This window comes from Piliocolobus tephrosceles, chromosome 5, assembly GCF_002776525.5.
Source record: "Piliocolobus tephrosceles isolate RC106 chromosome 5, ASM277652v3, whole genome shotgun sequence".
NCBI lineage: Eukaryota > Metazoa > Chordata > Mammalia > Primates > Cercopithecidae > Piliocolobus > Piliocolobus tephrosceles.
The window spans coordinates 84,749,173-84,769,515 of record NC_045438.1 but is presented as its reverse complement, the minus strand read 5'-3'; the positions used below and the strand labels follow the sequence as shown (position 1 = coordinate 84,769,515).

Genomic DNA, 20,343 nt, shown 5'->3' with positions numbered 1-20,343 from the left:
GCTGGAGGGCAGTGGTGAGATCTCGGCTCACTGCAACCTCCGCCTCCCTGGTTTAAGCGATTCTCCTGCCTCAGCCTCCCGAGTAGCTGGGATTAAAGGCACATGCCACCATGCCTGGCTAAACTTTTGTATTTTTAGTAGGGACGGGGTTTCACCATGTTAGCCAGGATGGTTTCGATCTCCTGACCTCGTGATCTGCCTACCTCAGCCTCCCATAGTGCTGGGATTACAGGCATGGGCCACCGCACCTGGCCCCAATATTTATTTTCTATAAACTAAAGTCAATACTTCAGATTGTTAAAGTGGAAGCAGGCAAACGAAATACTATTCAAAAGATGGGCCAAGATGGTTCAGCTTCTTAAATGCCTTTGACACATCAAATGAAAACGGAAACAAACAGGCTCAGTATGGTGGTTCATACCTATAATCCCAGTACTTTGGGAGACCAAGACAGGTGGATTGCCTGAGCTCAAGAGTTCAAGACCACCCTGGGCAACATGACCTAAACCCCATCCTATAACAAATACAAAAAAGTTAGCCAGGCATAGTGGCGTGAGCCTGTAGTCCAAGCTACTTTGGAGGCTGAGGTGGGAGGATCACTTGCACACAGGAGTTTGAGGCAGTAGTGAGCTGAGATAACACCACTGCCCTCCAGCTTGGGCGACAGAATGAGACCTGGTCTCAAAACAAACAAACACCAAACCAGTAACATTTCCTTTATTATGCAGAATGTCATTTACAGATTTTATGAAACAGGCAACTGGTTTGGAAAGTGATACCTATTTACATATAATCATGAGATCCTCTTGGTAGTGGTTGCTTCTCTTACAGAAAGTCAATATATACAAAAAGCTGCAGTGGGCCATTTTAAAGGTGCTTTTACTAGAAGGCCAAATGTAGCCTTTCTCTTTCTTTTCCACTTACTTCTTTGTTCTATTCTGAGAAGAATATTCATTCTACTCTTAAAGTCCTGACAAAGTTAAATAATAAAATACAAGGACATAATGGTACTGGTAATTATATCTTTACTTCTTTTCAAAGCTTAGGGCTTAAATGCCTACTATGTAGCTAATTTCTTGTCATTATTAATTGACAGAGAATACTTCATCCACAAATTGAAGCTTTCTACCCAAATGGTAAACAAGAATCTTTAGGATGACCAAACTCACAAAGAGATACCTCTCTATAACGGAGAAAGCAACTACAAGTTGTGTGTAGTCCCAACCAACAGTTTTCTATCACTGGGAGTACTCAAAAGGAAACTCAATAAACAAACACAACATTAAAAACCTAGTAGATAAATATGGTACAACAGTATTCAAGCACCAGATAGTTGTATAATCTTTAATATCCCTTCAAAAACCCTGAGATTCTAACCACAATTTTAGTTATTTTATTTATTGTTACAGAATTGAATTTGAACCTCGTTCCCAAAGACTTTGCTACAATTATAGTTACTATCATAACTAAAATAATGAACATAAAAATACATAATCTGCCATATCAGAGTATTTAAAATACAGATTTTAATTTTATTAAAGTCAATAGGAGTAATAGGTTGAATATAATGAATCATATCTTATAGTTAATTTCAAGGACTATTCCACAAATTGAAGAGTAACAATTCTTTTTTGCTTTTTTGGTATAACAACAAAGTCAGCAACATTTTAGATTGTTACAAGCATATTATACTTAACTCTTTCTTGGAAATTGGAACTGCAGATATTGACGTGATCAAGTTTTCTGGTGGAAGATTCAACACTCTGGAAAGCTAAAAATCAAAAAGAACAAAACAGTGCGAGATCGTTGACATTATTTGTTCCATTCAATGGAATACCACTTGTAAGAATAAACTATTAATATGCTTAACACGAATGAGCTCCAAATGCATTACAAGTGAAGGAAGCCAGATTCAAAAAGGTACATAGTGTATGATTCAATTATTTAATCCTCTGGAAAACCCAAAATTCTAAGGATGAAGAATAAATCTGTGGTTGCCAAGGGTTAAGGGGAGGATTTGACCATAAATTAATAGAACCGTTCAGCAAAAAGAATGAATTTCACCTTTGTAAATTAAAAAAAAAAAATTTATGGCAAGCAAGGAGATAAACTGCTGAGAATCCACAAAAAATTCATTTTTTTCATTAAAAAAAAAATTGAGTGGCTACTTAATGTGTCAGGCATTATTCCAGGTATTGGGGATACAGCAGTGAACAAAACAGATGGAAAAAAAATAAAAATAAAAAATAAAACCTCATGGCATTTACAAATAAACAAGTAAATAATAGGGAAAATCTGATCCCCATCCCTATCAACGGCTTAATCATTAGAATAGTAGGGGTGGATGTGTTATATACACATATTTTGTAGCACAGAGTCTCGCTATGTTGCCCAGGCTGGTCTTGAACTCCTGGCCTCATGTGATCCTTCCATATCAACTCCCCAAAGTTCTGGGATTACAAGTGTGAGGAACTGTGCCTTGCTGGATTTGTATTTTTTAAAAGCTCCTTGCACGACTGCTAATACATAGCCAGAGTTGTGAACTATTGCCCTAATTGGACATAGTTAGGTGGAAGAGACATTCCCATGTACTGAATGATTTATTTTATTTATTTTTTTTTTTTGAGACGGAGTCTCACTCTGTCTCCCAGGCTGGAGTGCAGTGGCATGATCTTGGCTCACTGCAGCCTCTGCCGCCCGGTTCAAGTGATTCTCCTGCCTCAGACTCCCATGTAGCTGGGATTATAGATGCACACCACTATGCCCGGCTAATTTTTTGTATTTTTAGTAGAGACGGGGCTTTGCCATTTTGGCCAGGCTGGTCTCAAACTCCTGACCTCAGGTGATCCACCTGCCTCAGCCTCCCAAAGTGCTGGGATTACAGGCCAACACTATTACCAACTATTACCACGCCCAGCCGGATTTTTTATTTTTTATAGAGACAGTCTTGCTATGTCAACCAAGCTGGCCTCTAACTCCTGGCCTCAAGCAAACCTCCCACCTCTGCACCCCAAAGTGCTGGGATTACAAGAGTGAGCCACGGCACCAGTCCTGAATTATTCCTATGTGACAGGCATGTCTTAAGTGCCTTAATTTTTCCTTGCAACAATCCCAGGCTTTCCTACTATTTCAACCCTCATTTTATAAATAATGGAACTGAAGTACAGGGAATTTACTTAACCTGCCTAAGTGGAAAGAAAAGCTAGGATGTGAACACAGGCTATCTAAAACCAGAACCTATACTCAACCCCTATACCATATTGATATGGTTTGGTTGTATTTCCTCCCAAAATCTCATCTTAATTATAGCTCCCAAAATCCCCACATGTCATGGGAGGGACTAGGTGGAGATAACTGAATCATGGAGGCAGTTTCCCCCATCCTGTTCTCGTGACAGTGAGTTAGTTCTCACGAGATCCAACGGTTTTAAAAGAGGCTTTCCCCCACCCTTCGCTCGACACTTCTCCTTGCTGCTGCCATGTAAAGAATGTGTCTGCTTCCCCTTCGGCAATGATTATAAGTTTCCTGAGGCCTTCCCAGCCATGTTGAACTGTGAGTCAATTAAATCTCTTTCCTTTACAAATTACCCAGTGTCAGGCATGTCTTTATTAGCAGTGTGAGAAGAGACTAACACACATATGTATATCCTTTCATTCAGAAATGCATAAAAACAAAATAGTGAAATAACAGCACTGCCAGGATAAATTTACAACTGTCTTCAAATTTTCCCCCACTTCTCCAATCCTCATGTAGCCTCTGCAAAAGACTACATGGCTGTAGAGTTGGGAAAAAGACAAGGGAATGATGGCAGAAACAGAAAAAGTAAGAATGTAAGAAGAGTTTAAGAAGAAATCATCTTCAAGGGTGTTTGTGACTGTTCAGGAGAGCAATAAAATCAAAACCACTCTCTCTTGATTAATAATAACATATACTCTCCTGTTGTCAACTGAAGTTATTTGTTGAATTTCACAAACGTTATTAACTGTAAAAACTTGCCCAAACTTGCAGAGCTGGAGACATCACTTTCTTTAAGTGGCTTGTACATTTCCACTTTGGCTTGGTACAGATTGATTTTTTAAAGTTTCTTCTCAAGGTACAGTATTTTTTATTTTCTAGACTTTAGGAAGTAAATTACTGTATTCCTTACTAAAAAGTCATTTCTTTGGGATGTATTTACAGAAGTAGGTAAATATTTCCAAAGCAGTTATAGGATAAAGGCTGAAACAGTTCATGTTTCTAGTACAAAATGTTTCCAGAATAGAGACATCAGTAATAAAGGTTCTATCGTAATTTTCAGAAAAAAAGGATCCAAATTCCAGTTCTACTTTTATTAGTTAAGAGACCTGGAGAAAGCAATTTTACATGAATGAGCTACAGTTTTCACTGCTGAAATATGGGGATAATGAACCTGTTCAACAATAAACTAGGACCCTTGTGATGACTAAGAAAAATATGTCATATAATAAACATGTAATAAATATTTCCTTCTCCTTTTAAAAAATTTTAGTTTATTTTGGACACATCTCCCAAACTTACCCATAATCATTAAGATTTTCTATCTATCTGTACCATATGACCCAGCCATCCCACTACTGGGTATATACCCAAAGGATTATAAATTATGCTACTACAAAGACACATGCACACGTATGTTTATTGCGGCACTATTCACAATAGCAAAGACTTGGAATCAACCCAAATGTCCATCAGTGACAGACTGGATTAAGAAAATGTGGCACATATACACCATGGAATACTATGCAGCCATAAAAAAGGATGAGTTTGTGTCCTTTGTAGGGACATGGATGCAGCTGGAAACCATCATTCTTAGCAAACTATCACAAGAAGAGAAAACCAAACACCGCATGTTCTCACTCATAGGTGGGAACTGAACAATGAGCTCACTTGGACTTGGGAAGGGGAACATCACACACTGGGGCCTATCATGGGGAGGGGGGAGGGGGGAGGGATTGCATTGGGGAGTTATACCTGATATAAATGATGAATTGATGGGTGCTGACGAGTTGATGGGTGCATCACACCAACATGGCACATGTATACATATGTAACAAACCTGCACGTTATGCACATGTACCCTAGAACTTAAAGTATAATAATAAAAAAAAAAAATTAGTTTTACCTAACTCATGGCTAAAGTTTTAAAACTAAAGCTATAAGATCCTTAAAAAAGAAAAAAAAAAAAAAAGATTTTCTATCTATCTTAAATATTACAAGTCAGCTGAAAAAAACCTTAGTGATTAGGTCAGTTTCAAAGCATTTCAGCTGACAAATAGATTGTGACCTTGGGTAGCAATAAAATGCTTACATTCAAATGAACAACATGCAATTCTCATTTAGAGAATTCTTTTGGCTAAACTAAAAGCTACTTAATAATTTCTTCCTTTTTTCCCCCCATAGAAACAGGGTCTCACTCTGTTACCCAGGCTGGTGTGCAGTGGCTCACAATCATAGCTCACTGCAGCCTTGCCCTCCTGGTGTCAAGTGATCCTTCCACCTCAGCTTCCTGAGTAGCTGGGACTCCAATGAATTGTGCCACCATGCCCGGCCTCACGTATTATCTTATTATATTTTGTTTGCTACCAAAAATCTCTGAGGGTGACTTAAGCACATAAAATTAAACAGAGGTATAAAATTATACCAGAAAACCCTAAGCTCAAGGTACTTATACTTCTTGGCAATCAAGGTACAAAGGGAATCTTTCTACACAGCATATTTTACTCCTAGTAATATTGGGTAAACATATACATATGTGTGTGTATAAACATATATATGTGTGTATATATATGTGTATAAACATATATGTGTGTATATATGTATATGTGTATATATACACACATATATATATTCAGTAAAGAGCAGGAATGAAGTTTTCCTGAAAGCAATTCTAAGACTACTGTTTCCTACTCATATCAATATATAAATAACAAGACAGTAGTTTCAATAGCAGTTTCACAAAAGATACATGTACAATTAGTCTGTTCTTGTACTGCTATAAAGACATAACTGAGACTGGTAATTCATGAAGAAAAGTTTACTTGGCTCATGGTTCCACAGGCTGTACAGGAAGCATGTATGGGGAGGCCTCAGAAAACTCAATCATGGCAGAAGGCGAAAGGGAAGCAGGCACATCTTACATGGTGGGAGCAGGAGGAAAAGAGCGAAGGCAGAGATGCTACACACTTTTAAACCAGATCCTGTGAGAATTCTATCACTGAGGCAGCACTAGGGGAATGGTGCCAAACCATCAGAAACCATCCCCATGATCCAATTACCTCTCACCAGGCCCCACCTCCAACACTGGGAATTACAACTGAACATGAGATTTGAGTGGGGACAGGGAGCCAAACCATATCAGTATAGAAACATTCTTATATAATGTAAATTTTAAAACAAACAAACAAGAAAAAGGGGGTTGGGGTGAATGTGGAGTTATTGTTTTATTTTATTTTATTTATTTTTTTTGAGGTGGAGTCTTGCTCTGTCGCCCAGGCTTAAGTGCAGTGGTGCCATCTTGGCTCACTGTGAGTTCCGCCTCCTGGGTTCACACCATTCTTCTGCCTTAGGCTCCCAAGTAGCTAGGACTACAGGTGCCCACCTCCATGCCAGGCTAATTTTTTTTATTTTTTTAGTAGAGACGGGGTTTCACCGTGTTAGCCAAGATGGTCTCGACCTCCTGACCTTGTGATCCGCCCACCTTGGCCTCTGCAGTTACTGTTTAACGGGTAGAGTTTTAGTTGTGCAAGATGAAAACTGTTTCACAGATAGATGGTGGTGATGGTTGCACAATTTAAATGTACCTAATGCCACTGAACTGTATACTTAAAAATGGTTAAGACGGCAAATTTTACATTATGTGTATTTTTTCACAATTAAAAAAAAACAAACATGAAGACTTCTGGGATAAAGTAGTGAATGAAAGCTTCTTCACATAATCTCCTATCTTCAACCAACATCAAAAAGAAAAGGAAGGAAAGAAAGTAGAGAGCAAACAGGTAAGTAGGTTGGTTCTCCAGCAGCAAATACACAAGACAGGAAGAGTTCAAAGTCATAAACCTCAAAGGTGATAGTAAGTAAAAATACAATAGCTTCTGGAGGAGAATGGAACAGCCCTGTTTGGCAAGGCTAACTTGGTCCTCATGTATCAGAAGTCAGAGATGAATTAACAATTCTCATTAACACCTCAAATCTGGAGAAAAACAAATTGAATAAATTCCATTATTTTTCCCTCTTGCAACTAGAAGATGCTGCCTAAGTTGTGGGAAACAATAAGTAAGACAGAAATTCCAGCACTTTCCAGCAAAAGTAAAAATTCTAAGGTAACACACCGAAGGTCTTTCCAATGAAAACACAATACATTTTCCTACTGCAGAAAGCAAACCTTGATATGGTGTTGTGTGAGCAGTAAGAACCAAAGGAGTAGTTTTTACAGGAAGACAGAAAAATATCAGGGCTAGTTTGTAAAAATTTAATATACCATGTCAGAGTAGAGAAATAATGTGTACAGGTCACCATGACCTACTGGAGAGAGAGACAAAAGAGGAATGGAAAGGGGGCAGAGTTTATATTTTTGCAACCACAAAGGTGAGGTAAGCCCAGAACAAATGTGACATGAGGAGTGAAGAAGTTATCCACACAATGTGCAAACAAATGGAAAGGTGGGGCAGAGCTGCCAAGCATGAGCAAGAGGAAAAGGAACAGGCATCACCAGTAGCTGATCAAATTGAAATAAACAAAAATAGGGAGAGAGAGAGTAGGGAGGGAGGCACAGACAGCTGGAAAAAAATGTAGCATACAACAGATCAAAGAACTCTGCCCAGGAGAAAAATGTAACCCAATGAATATGAAGAACATTATTCACGAATGCTTCAGGATTTGGAACTTACTGAGAATATGAATAGAATAAACAAGAACTAGAAGACAAGACGAAAAAACAAGAGTGCATTTTAAAAGGAGTTTAAAAATTGATGATAAAACTTTTTACCATAAAACTAATAATTAAGAAACATGAGTATAGCCATAATTGAAAAAAAACTCTGACACAGAAGAACCAATCTAAGAATACAAAGATTAATGTAATCAGAAAAATACATAGAATTGAAGAAAGATAATCCAACCTTAGGAATATTGGTGTCCCTAAAATACAAAAAGAAAGACGACTAGTAAACAAACACGCAGACAGGAAGGAAGGAAGGCAGACTGCTTCCCTAGCAACCAATCATAAGAATAGAGACAAAATTCAAAGCCACAAACTTCAAAAGAGATCTCCAAGAAAAGATACTACAGGTTCTGAAGCAGAATGGAGCAGCCTTATTTGGCAGGGCTTATCAGAAGCCACAGAGATGAATCCTACAAAACAGAAAACACACACACACTCTCTCTCTCTCTCACTCACTCCTTGGCTTCCCCAAAAGCAGGGCCTGAGAAAAAGACTTGCAGGCAAGCAGTTTATTTGGGAGATGGTTCCTGAGGGCAGAAGTGATGAGAGAGGGGAGGAAGAAAAGTTAATACAAGATTATGCCATCAAAGTCATTGCTATAAGCAATAGAGGCTTACTTTCCATGGTACCTCCTAAAATACATACATAGTGTCTACCAGAATTCTCTATCCAAAATAATTTCACCACACTGGAGCTATGTATGTGCTGGGACCAGCAAGCTTCAGAGAGATGAGGTGCTATTAGCAATAAGTGAATGGAAGCACACACGAAACTATTTACACCTGTGTAAATAGTTATACGCCTGTATTTACAACTGTGGCAGCTGGAATCAGAGGTGTGACCAAGGTGATGGGAGACAGGGCACAATATAAACAATAAAGGGAAAAACTTCCACCAAATAAAGAACCAAATATAAATCATGGTACACTACTGCTATGGCACACCATTCAGCAGTAAAATCAAAGAACTAGACCTCCATGCATCATTATGGATAAATCTTTTTTTTTTTCTTGAGATGGAGTTTCGCTCTTGTCACCCAGGCTAGAGTGCAATGGTGTGATCTCGGCTCACTGCAACCTCTGCCTCCTGGGTTCAAAGAATTCTCCTGCCTCAGCCTCCCGAGTAGCTGGGATTACAGGTGCCCACCATGCCCAGCTAATTTTTGTATTTTTAGTAGAGATAGGGTTTCACCATGTTGGCCAGGCTAGTCTCGAACTCCTGACCTCAAGTCATCCACCCGCCTCGGCCTCCCAAAGTGCTGGGATTACAGGTGTGAGCCACTGCACCCAGTTGGATAAGTCTTTTTTAAAAATGGAGTCAAACAAAAAAATCCAAGCTGCAGCTACACAAAGATAATTATGCCTTGATATAATTTATCTAAAATTTAATAACTTATAAAACAATACTATTTAGAAATACATTCATAGGTAATGAGTGACATTCACAGGTATAATAAACACAAATTTCGAGACAGACATTACCTACTGTGTGAGGAAAGAGTTTGTCAGAGATGGGTACTCTCTTGGGAATTTAAAAGTATTTGTAATATTTTATTTTTGAAGCTGGGTGTGGAGCATATAAGTATTAACTACGTTCTTTTCTATGATTAACATATTTCAATTAAAAGAGACAAACTGAATCTACAGATCAAGATAAATTATGTCAAGAAAAATATACAGAAAACTCAACACTGAGATGCATGCTGGTTAAGCTGCTAAATTTTGAAAATAAAGCACCCAATCAAGAAAACTCCATGGGAAATGAAATAAATGTACTTTACTTTGTAGTCACATTAAATCACAAAGATCATGATCTGGTCAAAGCAGATAATTTAATAGTGATATTAAATAGGAATAGATTCATTCAATAAAGAAGTTGCAAACTAGTGTGTTTGTTTCACCTGCTCAGTTGTTTTCTAATTTGAATTAATTTCCAACACAGGAAGATTGGAAAATTTTACAATTACATTGGGATTGCCCTATGCATTTGCATCTGTGGTATCAGGAGAAAAAATGTGAGATAAGAACTAAACAATCAGTGTTATTCCTTTATTTCTAAAAGAAAGATTTTGACTCTTTTGTTGTTGTTTTCTGAGACAGGGTCTCACTTTGTTGCCCAGGCTGGAATGCAGTGGTATAATGATGGCTCACTGCAGCCTCCAACTCCTGGGCTCAATCAGTCCTCCTACCTCAGCCTCCTGAGTAGCTGGGATTACAGGTGTACACCACCACGCTTGGCTAGTTTTTCGTATTTTTTGTAGAGACGGCGTATCTCACCTTGTTGTCCAGGCTGGTCTCAAACTCCTGGGTTCAAACAGTTATCCTGCCCCAGCCTCCCAAAGTGCTGGGATTATAGGTGTGAGCCACTGCACCCAGCCTTATTTCTGAACATAGTAATTTTCTAAAGATTAAGCCTCCTTTTGATATTTCTAGGATTAGTTTTTCTAAGAAGTCATAATTTCTTAAATACAGCCAATTAAGCCATATATCAGGAAAAAGATTGGTGGTAAGTATATTATCTGGTTCAACATAAAATGAACAGGAGACAAGCTGTGCAGATATGGCTACTAAACGGAATATAAATGTTATTAACTGAGTGAGAATGTTACCCAACACAAATTGGTAAAGGTGGAAGAAAGTTAAATCATCTGTGAGAGTGCCAATGTCTTCATCTCTTATGGTAGAAGGTGATGCTGTCTAAATTTGAAACATGAAGATCTTTTGTAAAAACACTACAAATTGTAATGTTTTTCACAATTTCTTTTCTTACTGTAAAAACCTCATTTAGGAAATACATCAATAATTCTTTGAACTGCACTTTGGTTTTTTACCGAATTCAAACAAACCTACTTTTAACATTTTTACTTAAAACATTTCAGGCCAAGCGCGGTGGCTCATGCCTGTAATCCCAATACTTTGGGAGGTCGAAGTGGCGGATCACTTGATGCCAGAAGTTTGAGACCAGCCTGGGATAACATAGTGAGACCCCCATCTCTATTTAAAAATAAAAATAAAATAAAAATGATAAAAATAAAACAGCATTTCAGTAATAAGCACGTGAGGAATAATACTATTTTACTTTTCAGTATGTTGGACATTTTTTCCATTGTAAAACTTAAAAATAACATTCTGAAAAATAAAAACTCATTACACTACAGCCTGGATTTTATAAAAAGTATATTTATCTGGTTTTACTTCCTATTTTCCTTCCTTCTTCTTTTCTGTCTGTATATCTGCATAGAAATATACCTAAAAATAAAAGTCAGTGTTGAGGATTTATGGGGTAGTTAAAAAAATTCTTTGCATCTTTCTGTATTGCTTAATTCTTTAAAACAAGCAGGCATTATCTTGCAAAAATGAGAACTTTTCCTTTACCAAATCACAACTTTAAAATTACGTTTAAGGAATTCCTATTGAACGTTAAGCAGTATGGCTCAGACATGTACTGTTTACTAACTTCACATGGTGCTAAGCCTAGAATGGTGTTAAAGGGGCCAAGGGGTATTCAAAATACCCCACCCTGAGATATTCTAAAATAACATAATGATGACTAATATTGGCTGGGTGCAGTGGCTCACGCCTGTAATCCCAGCACTTTGGGAGGCCGAGGCAGGCGGATCACCTGAGGTCAGGAGATCAAGACCAGCCTGGCCAACATGACAAAACCCCGTCTCTACTAAAAATACAAAAAAATTAGCCAGGTGTGGTGACTGGCGCCTATAATCCCAGCTACTCAGGAGGCTGAGGCAGGAGAATTGCTTGAACCTGAGAGGCAGAGGTTGCAGTGAGCTGAGATGATGCCACTGCACTCCAGCCTGAGAGACAGATACAGCGAGACTCCATCTCAAAAAAAAAAAAAGAAAGACAGATTAATATTTACTGATACTGAATACATACTACATACCAAACACAATTCTCAGCACTCCATATGTATTAATACCTTGCATCCTGATGACACATCTATACGGTAGCTAAATAATTTTCCAGATTTTACAGACGAGGTGAAGAAAACTTAAAAATCTATCAGAGGAGAAGCTGATTTAAACCTGAGTCTTCCACGGCCAATGTTCTTAGTCACTACACTACACCAGCAGTTCCAACACTTTGCTGTATATGGGAATGACCACCGGAAATCTTTAGGAAAACCCACCTGGCTCCCACGTGCAAATATTCTGATTTAATTAATACAAAGTGGGGTCTGGGCAGCAGGATGTAAAAAGTTCCCCAGGTTCTAATGTGCAGAGAGACCACTGTCCTACAGCTTTCTGCCTCTGGGTAGCCGTTGGGTAGTGGTTATCAAGCCTGGATGAACATCTGAATCACCTGATCATTTTTATAACTTCTAGGCTGATGCCCTAACTCAGGCCAAAGGGCCTGGGCTTAAGTAGTTATAAACGCTTCTCAGGTGATTCAAGTCTGCAGCTAGTGCTTAAGAACCATGGCTTAGGGAGACAGCAGTTGTCTCCCATTTTAACAATGCCCAAAGTAGTGAATGTTTTCAATTAGAGGTTTATCTTTCTCTCAAATGGGTGCAGCATAAAAAAAAAAAGAGACAGACAGAGCAAAGAAAAAGAAAACAAATTGAGAGCCACCAAGCAGGGAGCATGGTTTTTTTTTTTTTTTTTTTTTTTGAGACGGAGTCTTGCTCTGCCGCCCAGGCTGGAGTGCAGTGGCCGGATCTCAGCTCACTGCAAGCTCCGCCTCCCGGGTTCACGCCATTCTCGTGTCTCAGCCTCCCGAGTAGCTGGGACTACAGGCGCCCGCCTCGTCGCCCGGCTACTTTTTTGTATTTTCTATTAGAGACGGGGTTTCACCATATTAGCCAGGATGGTCTTGATCTCCTGACCTCGTGATCCGCCCGTCTCGGCCTCCCAAAGTGCTGGGATTACAGGCTTGAGCCACCGCGCCCGGCCGGAGCATGGTTTTAAGTTCACTTGCAATCTAATAGGTTCAGAATTATTCTGGGAGTAATACGACTCTCTTCAACTGTCTCTGAGATTAGATTTAGAGCTTTCTTGGATCAGAATGTGACCAATGGGTTTGTTTAGCTTCAGGGTTTTTTTTTTTTTTTTTTTGCTCCCTTCAGGTAGGGCTGTTTCACCTGGCATTGGGCTTCATCTAGGACTAGCACAAGTGAAAAGAAGGTCCACTGATAACTATCTTCTTTAGGCCTCAAACTCATAAAAGTTTCACAGAGTAAAATATCCTAAAAAGGTTACACAATGAGAATAAAAGACTGTGACAATAAACCTGAAAATTTTAACAGAGAAATAAAATCCACAAAATTAGGCACCGTCCTTGAGAAATAAACTAAATAACACATTGAATGAGGAGCAAATCTGAGGCTGAAAGCAAGAAGCAGTTTGCCAGGTGTAGTTGCTCATGCCTGTAATTCCAGTGCTTTGGGAGGCTGAGGTGGGTGGATTAACTGAGGTCAGGAATTCGAGAGTGAAACTTTGTCTCAAAAAAAAAAAAAAAAGCACTTTTTATTTTTTAGGTTTTTGTAGAGATGAGGTCTCACTATACCTCAGTATATTGCCCAAGCTGGTCTTGAACTCCTGGACTCAAGCAATACTTCCACCTTAGCCTCCCAAAGTGCTGAAATTACAGGCATTGGCCACTGCGCCTGGCCTTTTATTTATTTGTTTACTTATTTACTTCTAAGAGGAAGCACTTAAGGGAATATCAAGTGAAAATTCACAACTGCCAGATCTCGTGTGAGAACCTAAGATCAGAGATTCTAATATGTAATATAAGAATGACTAGGCCGGGCGCGGTGGCTCAAGCCTGTAATCCCAGCACTTTGGGAGGCCGAGACGGGTGGATCACGAGGTCAGGAGATCGAGACCATCCTGGCTAACACTGTGAAACCCCGTCTCTACTAAAAAATACAAAAAACTAGCCGGGCGAGGTGGCGGGCACCTGTAGTCCCAGCTACTCAGGAGGCTGAGGCAGGAGAATGGCGTAAACCCGGGAGACGGAGCTTGCAGTGAGCTGAGATCCGGCCACTGCATTCCAGCCCGGGTGACAGAGCGAGACTCCGTCTCAAAAAAAAAAAAAAAAGAATGACTAATACGTATTGAGTGCTTACAATGTACTAAGCACAATTCTAAACTTTAGATTTAGGAACCTAATATCAGAGATTCTAATATAATAGAATCTTTGGCTGCAAAGCATTCACTAGGAAAGCACACCAATCAATTAGCTTGTCAGCAGTCCTCAACCATTTCTCTGATACAGCAGCAAATATGATTCCTACCTCTAGTACTCAGATAACTGAGCACAAAGTCAAAAAATATCCTGTATGGCTCTAGATAGGTACTAAATTCAGATTGGAGCTAAACTTGCCAGGTTCAGTATCAAAATCTATGATAACTGCATAAAAACCTATTTTTGTTAATGAAAAAGGGATCCATTTTTTTTTTTTTTTTTTTGCTCGCTTCAGGTAGGGCTGTTTCACCTGGCATTGGGCTTCATCTAGGACTAGCACAAGTGACATTCAGGTGGCAAAATTGACATCATCTTATGAAAATTAGCTATGCATTTGTATCCACATTAACATAATCTATAGGCCATGAGTCTAAAAAGGCAATTATCCAAGTTGTTCCTCACTTCTGATTCTCCAACACTACCAAGTCAGGCACTGTAGGTTTGCCACCAAGAGCCAGTGCAGAAGCCCTCCCACATGTGCAGAAATTTTCCTCAGAACAGGTCTGCATTAGTTTCAAGACACAAACAAGAAGCAAACAAAGCATTAAAACTTTGGGGCTTAGAAGAGAATATCCCTAACAATTTGGAAGGCAAATTATGACTATAATAAAATAAATTTAGCATGGTTCTTTTTTAAAATTAATTTTAAGTTCTGGGGTCCATGTGCAGGTTACATAGATAAACGTGTGCCATGGTGGTTTGCTGCACCTATCAACCCATCACCTAGGTATTAAGCACCACATGCATTAGCTATTTTTCCTAATGCTCTCCCTCTTCCCACCCCACCCCCAACAAGCCCTGGTGTGTATTGTTCCCCTCCCCATGGTCATGTGTTCTCATTGTTCAGCTCACATTTACAAGCGACAATGTGCAGTGTTTGGGTTTCTGTTCCTGCATTAGTTTGCTGAGAATAATGGCTTCTGGGTCCATTCACGTCCCTGCAAAGGACATTATCTCGTTCCTTTTTACAGTTGCATAGTATTCCATGGTGTATATGTACCAACCACATTTTCTTTATCTAGTCTATCACTGATGGGCATTTGGGTTGATTCCACGTCTCTGCTATTGTGAACAGTGCTGCAGTGAACATCCATGTGCATGTATATTTGCAGTAGAATGATTTATATTCCTTTGGGTATATACCCAGCAATGGAATTGCTGGGCCAAATGGTATTTCTGGTACTAGATCTTTAAGGAATCGTCACACCATCTTCCACAATGGCTGAACTACTTTACATTTCCACCAACAGTATAAAAGCGCTCCTATTTCTCCACAATCTCACCAGCATCTGTTGTTTCTTGACTTTTTAATGATCGCCATTCTGACTGGCATGAGATAGTATTTCATTGTGGTTTTGATTTACATTTCTCTAATGATCAGTGATGTTGAGCTTTTTTTCAAATGTTTGTGGCTGCATAAATGTCTTCTTCTGAGAAGTGCCTGTTCATGTCCTTTGCTCACTTTTTAATGGGGTTGTTTTGTTTAAGTTCCTTGTAGGTTCTGGGTATTAGACCTTTGTCGGATAGATTGCAAAAATTTTCTGCTACCCTGTAGGTTGCCTGTTTGCTCTGATGATAGTGTTTTGTTTCGTTTGTTTGTTTCTGCTGTAGTATGGTTATGATACAACTTGTGGTTCTAAGCAGAATGGAATGCTGGTGGGTCTGTGAGAATAGATTAGAAGCAAAGCACAGTACAAACCTAGATAATTCAGTCAGTCCTGCTGTTTAGCCTAATGTGGCTGAATATCTTCCCAACATACATATTGCACCTCAGGACTAAATGACAACAACTGGACAACTAGTTTAATTGCTTCTTGAGGCCACACCTGAAATTTGATAATAAACTCATCAGCAGAGTCAAGACAGCTGGTCTCCCTGCTCACCATTAGCAGGGTAGCTCCTCTATCAAGCTACGTAGACGTAAGTTAATAAGGAGAGCGTAAAGCTACTTAAAATGTACCAGGTTACATGAAACTAAATGCAATTTGTGATCCCTTATGGGAAAAAAAATCAACAAGACTGGAACATGGACTATAAGTTAAAGCATTTTATCAACATTATATGAATCTAATAACTGTACTGTGGTCATGTAAAACAAGCCTTGTTCTTAGGAAATAAACAATTACATATTAAGAGGTAAAGGAGCATTACGTATGAAACCTACTCTCAAATGACACAGGAAAAAATTATATAGAATAATGAAGCAAATGTGGCAAAATGTTAATAGCTGCTGAATCTAGATAAAGAGGATATGGAGTTCTTTGTACTATTATCACAACTTTTTGTAAGTCTGAAATTATTTCAAAATTAAAAGTACACAAAATTAAAATGAACTAGCTGGGCCAGGCCTGGTGGCTCATGCCTGTAATCCCAGCACTTTGGGAAGCCAAAGCAGGCAGATCACCTGAGGTCGGGAGTTCGAGACCAGACTGACCAAAATGGACAAACCCCATCTCTACTAAAAATACAAAATTAGCCACTCTCAAGTGATCCACCTGTCTCAGTCTCCCCAAGTGCTGGGGTTATAGGCATCAGCCACCACACCCAGCTCCTAATCTGAAAATCTGAAAGTCTCCAATGAACATTTCCTTTTAGTATCATGTCCACACTCAAAAAGTTTCAAATTTTGGAGCATTTCAGATTTCCAGCTTTGGGATGCTCAAACTGTACTGAACATTTTTTTTCTTTGCTCTTTTCTCCTTATGTCCTAATGTATTGAAAATATTCTTATTTATCCTCAAGTTTCAGATCATTCCCCAATAACTCTATATTCAGAGAAACAGATACATATCTGCATAATTTACACTGCTGTATAAATCCATTAGATTCTGTTCAATGATTGGATTATGCTTCTTGCTTTCACAAACAGCACAGTATATAGGAAAGATATAATTTTAAAGTTAGATTTCTGTTGATAAACCAACTCTACAATTTATTGATGATGTGGCTTTGGGTAGGTTATTTAATCTCTGTGGATCTCAACTCACTCAATTATATAAGGTTAATACTTCTATATCATAGGGCTGTCATGAGCTTAAATGTGAATGTGTAGTAATTAGCACAAATATATACCTGATATATTAGTTCTTGTTTCTCCAAATTACCTTTTTTTTTTTTTTTTTGAGACAGGGTCTCACTTTGTTCCCCAGGCTAGAGTGCAGTGGTGCAATCAAAGCTTGCTGTTTCAGCCACCTGGGCCCAAATGATCCTCCCACCTCAGCTTCCCAAGGAGCCTGGACCACAGGCATGTGCTGCTACACGTAAGTTTCATTTTTTATTTTTTGTAGAGGTGGGGGTCTCCCTATGTTGTCCAGGCTGGTCTTGAATGTCCCGGCTCAAGGGAGCCTCCCACCTCGGCCTCTCAAAGTGCTGGGATTACAAGTGTGAGCTACATGCCTGGCCCAATTTACATTCTTTACAAAGAACACAGCCTTTGCAAAACTAAACACAATTTGTTTCTCATCATGGCACTACCTTGATCTAAGGGCTGAGAATGGAAACCATCTACCCTTACACACAGCTTATATACTAAGGTCCAAAACTACCTGCCATGATATGGTTTACTGTCTACATTAACATGAATTTATTATTTGTCTTCATTGGCATAACTTTACTGTTCTAGAAGACTTCTGCCCAAATAACTTAATCATTCATTATAAGAACTTCATGATAAATCTATTAGCTTTTCACGATTTACTTTTATTTTTTGTTTACAGGGTATCACTCTGTGGCCCCCCTGGAGTACAGTGGCACAATCACAGCTCGCTGTAGCCTCAAACTCGTGGGGCCATCCAAGTGATCCTCCAGACTCAGCCTTTCAAGCAGCTAGGACTACAGAGGTGCACCATCAGGCCTGGCTACTTTTTAAAACAAATTTTTGTTGATACGGGGTCTCCCTATGTTGTCCACGCTGGTCTCAAACTCCTGGGTTCAAGCCATCCTCCCACCTCGGCCTCCCGAAGTGCTGGGATTATAGGCAGCTGAGCCACATGCCAGGTCTATTAGTTCTTCCAATTTAGAAAACCTCAACAGTTTATGCCTTAAGGCTCCTTGCACTCTTTGCTTTTGCTACCAATCTTAAACTGCTGTATCAGATCAGTTTCCAATCCTAATCAAGCCATCTTCCTCCAACATCCTCCTACTCTCTGCCTCTGAAAGACCAGCCTTAAGCCATACCCGTCAGTAAAATCTGACCTTGCTTTCCCAGTTTAATACACTACCAAAGCTCTAAGCAGTGTTCTTTCTTACCCCAGTAAGCAATAAATTCAGCTGTCTTAACAAAATGTCATGTTGGTGATATTTGGCGAATTATCACTGGACAGGGCAGTATATCTATAAGCATAAAGACAAGGCAGAGGGATTTCCCCACAAATGTCTAGAAACACTGTAAAACTGAGCTAAGATAAATTATACATCAGGCTAATTACATCCACTAATACATCCATTAATCAGAAGGAAATGGGTTAGTCGAGACCACAACAGAAAGTTTCCTTCCAAGGGTGGCCAGTGAGTCCTAAAAAGTTCTTTTTGATGAATTGCACGTTTATACTGCAATTTTGCCCAGCGCAGTGGCTCATGCCTGTAATCCTAGCTCTTAGGGAAGCAGAGGAGAGAGGACAGTTTGAGCCCAGGAGTTTGAGGACTGCCTGGGCAAGATGGCGAGACTCCGTTCTCCATAAAAAGGAAAAACAAAACAAAGCAAGTATATTGCAATTTTGTAAGCCCTTCCTCACAACAGAGGTGTTCAAATATGACCCTGAACCAAGAAAAACTGAGTCTCAGATAGCTCATATATCTTTGGGAATTACCAAAAATAATTCTAGGGTTGACTACCTAAGTGACTGCAAGAGAAATAAGCAGTTTTAAAATGAGTTACTTCTGAAGAACAATCCACATCCATCATTAACGTCACTAAAGTGTAAAGAACACTAACTTCTATGGGGTCTAATCATGGTCTAATGACTTTCCACCCAGGTAAAGCATACTAAGCTGTGGGGGTGGGAAGGAGTGAAGCACCAGGTACCTTTCAAAGTTTACTTTTCACCAAGACAAACTGATCCCAGCCGACCCTTCACAGGACTTCTGGAGCCCTATCAGCTCCAGAGAAGGGGGAGGAGGTGGTAGAAACAGAATTCCGTGGGACCCACCCTCCAGCTGACTGAGGACTGGCCTGCAGCGGTGAAAAGCCTTTGGGGTCCCTAGCTCCGCGTGGACTCCCCTGCGCGCTCCGGGATCCATACCTGGCAAGCTATAGCCCTGCGAAAGCCGCACGCCATGTCCGCTTCTAGGGAAGTGCGCCGCAGTCCGCCAGTCCCGGCCTCGCCCCACCTCCTTAAACGCCCCGCCCCTCGCGCCGGAAGCCCGCACCGGAGGTTGATGCCAGCCAATCAAGAAGCTGCGTGACTCGTCACTAACCTCTGCCCTGCAGTCGCGAGGGCGCGCGGGAAATCCCGAGTGCATCTGGGATCCGCAGAGCCAGTAAGACTATGGCCACGTCCTCGATGTGTAAGGTATGTGGTGGCCGACGCTCACAGTGGCTCTACCGCTGCCTCATTCCCCCTTTGAAGAAGGGATGAAGCGGAGGTTACGTAGGCCTCCGTTCCCTGGCTGGAGGGGAGGGAGGGAGCGGCGTACTGAGCTGAGGCGTCCTTGCTCCAGATCAGTTGAGGCCAACTTTGCTTGGGGAGCGAGGACGCGGATCTGCCTTGTGGTGCGGCTAGGAGGATTTTTAAGTTCTGGTTGTTGGAGGTCGGATGTCCTGATGATGTGGCCCAGTCTTTCATTTTTCCCTCTCACAAATACTGTTAGCCAAGCACTCCGTTAGGTACCGAGATGCAGTGGTAAACAAAACAGATTCAGTTTCTGCAGTCAAGAAAGTCAGTAAACATAGATAAACTGATGATCACAAATTTTAAGTGTTAGCAAGGAAAAGAGTTCTAGACAGACAACAGAAGAGTGGGAAGAACCTAATATAGGTTGCCGGGGGTTAGCGGAGGCTCTTTGGAGAAAGTAACGCTTTGACTGAGACCTGAAAAATTAGAAGTTAGGCTAAGGATTAGGGCGAGGAGGGCAGAGAGAGCAACATGTTCTTCGGCCCAGAAGATAGAAATAAAATGGCATATTAGAGGAATTAAAAAATCATAATCAGAAAGTAGACAAAGAGTGGGAGCGTCATGA

At 40.0% G+C, this 20,343-nt stretch overlaps 2 protein-coding genes across 8 annotated transcripts in view; one reads left to right on the top strand and one right to left on the bottom strand.

Annotated features, from left to right (window-relative positions):
• Positions 1–19,506, bottom strand: part of RARS2 (arginyl-tRNA synthetase 2, mitochondrial) — a 74,339-nt gene extending 54,833 nt beyond the window's left edge. The window contains exons 1-2 of one of the 2 annotated variants that reach the window (XM_023205251.2): positions 19,407–19,506; positions 1,698–1,771 (exon numbers count right to left, since the gene is read on the bottom strand). In XM_023205251.2, coding sequence (XP_023061019.1) covers positions 1,698–1,771; positions 19,407–19,442 — 110 coding nt within the window. In that variant the 5' untranslated portion in view covers positions 19,443–19,506. The remainder of the gene's footprint in view (positions 1–1,697; positions 1,772–19,406) is intronic. The other variant, XM_023205252.2, reaches the window with a different exon arrangement.
• ORC3 (origin recognition complex subunit 3) overlaps positions 19,503–20,343 on the top strand; it is a 72,923-nt gene continuing 72,082 nt past the window's right edge. For 3 of the 6 annotated variants that reach the window (XM_023205257.2, XM_023205256.2, XM_023205259.2), the window contains exon 1: positions 19,503–19,676. In XM_023205257.2, the coding sequence (XP_023061025.1) occupies positions 19,653–19,676 (24 nt within the window). In that variant the 5' untranslated portion in view covers positions 19,503–19,652. The remainder of the gene's footprint in view (positions 19,677–20,343) is intronic. The other 3 variants (XM_023205258.1, XM_023205260.2, XM_023205261.2) reach the window with 3 other exon arrangements.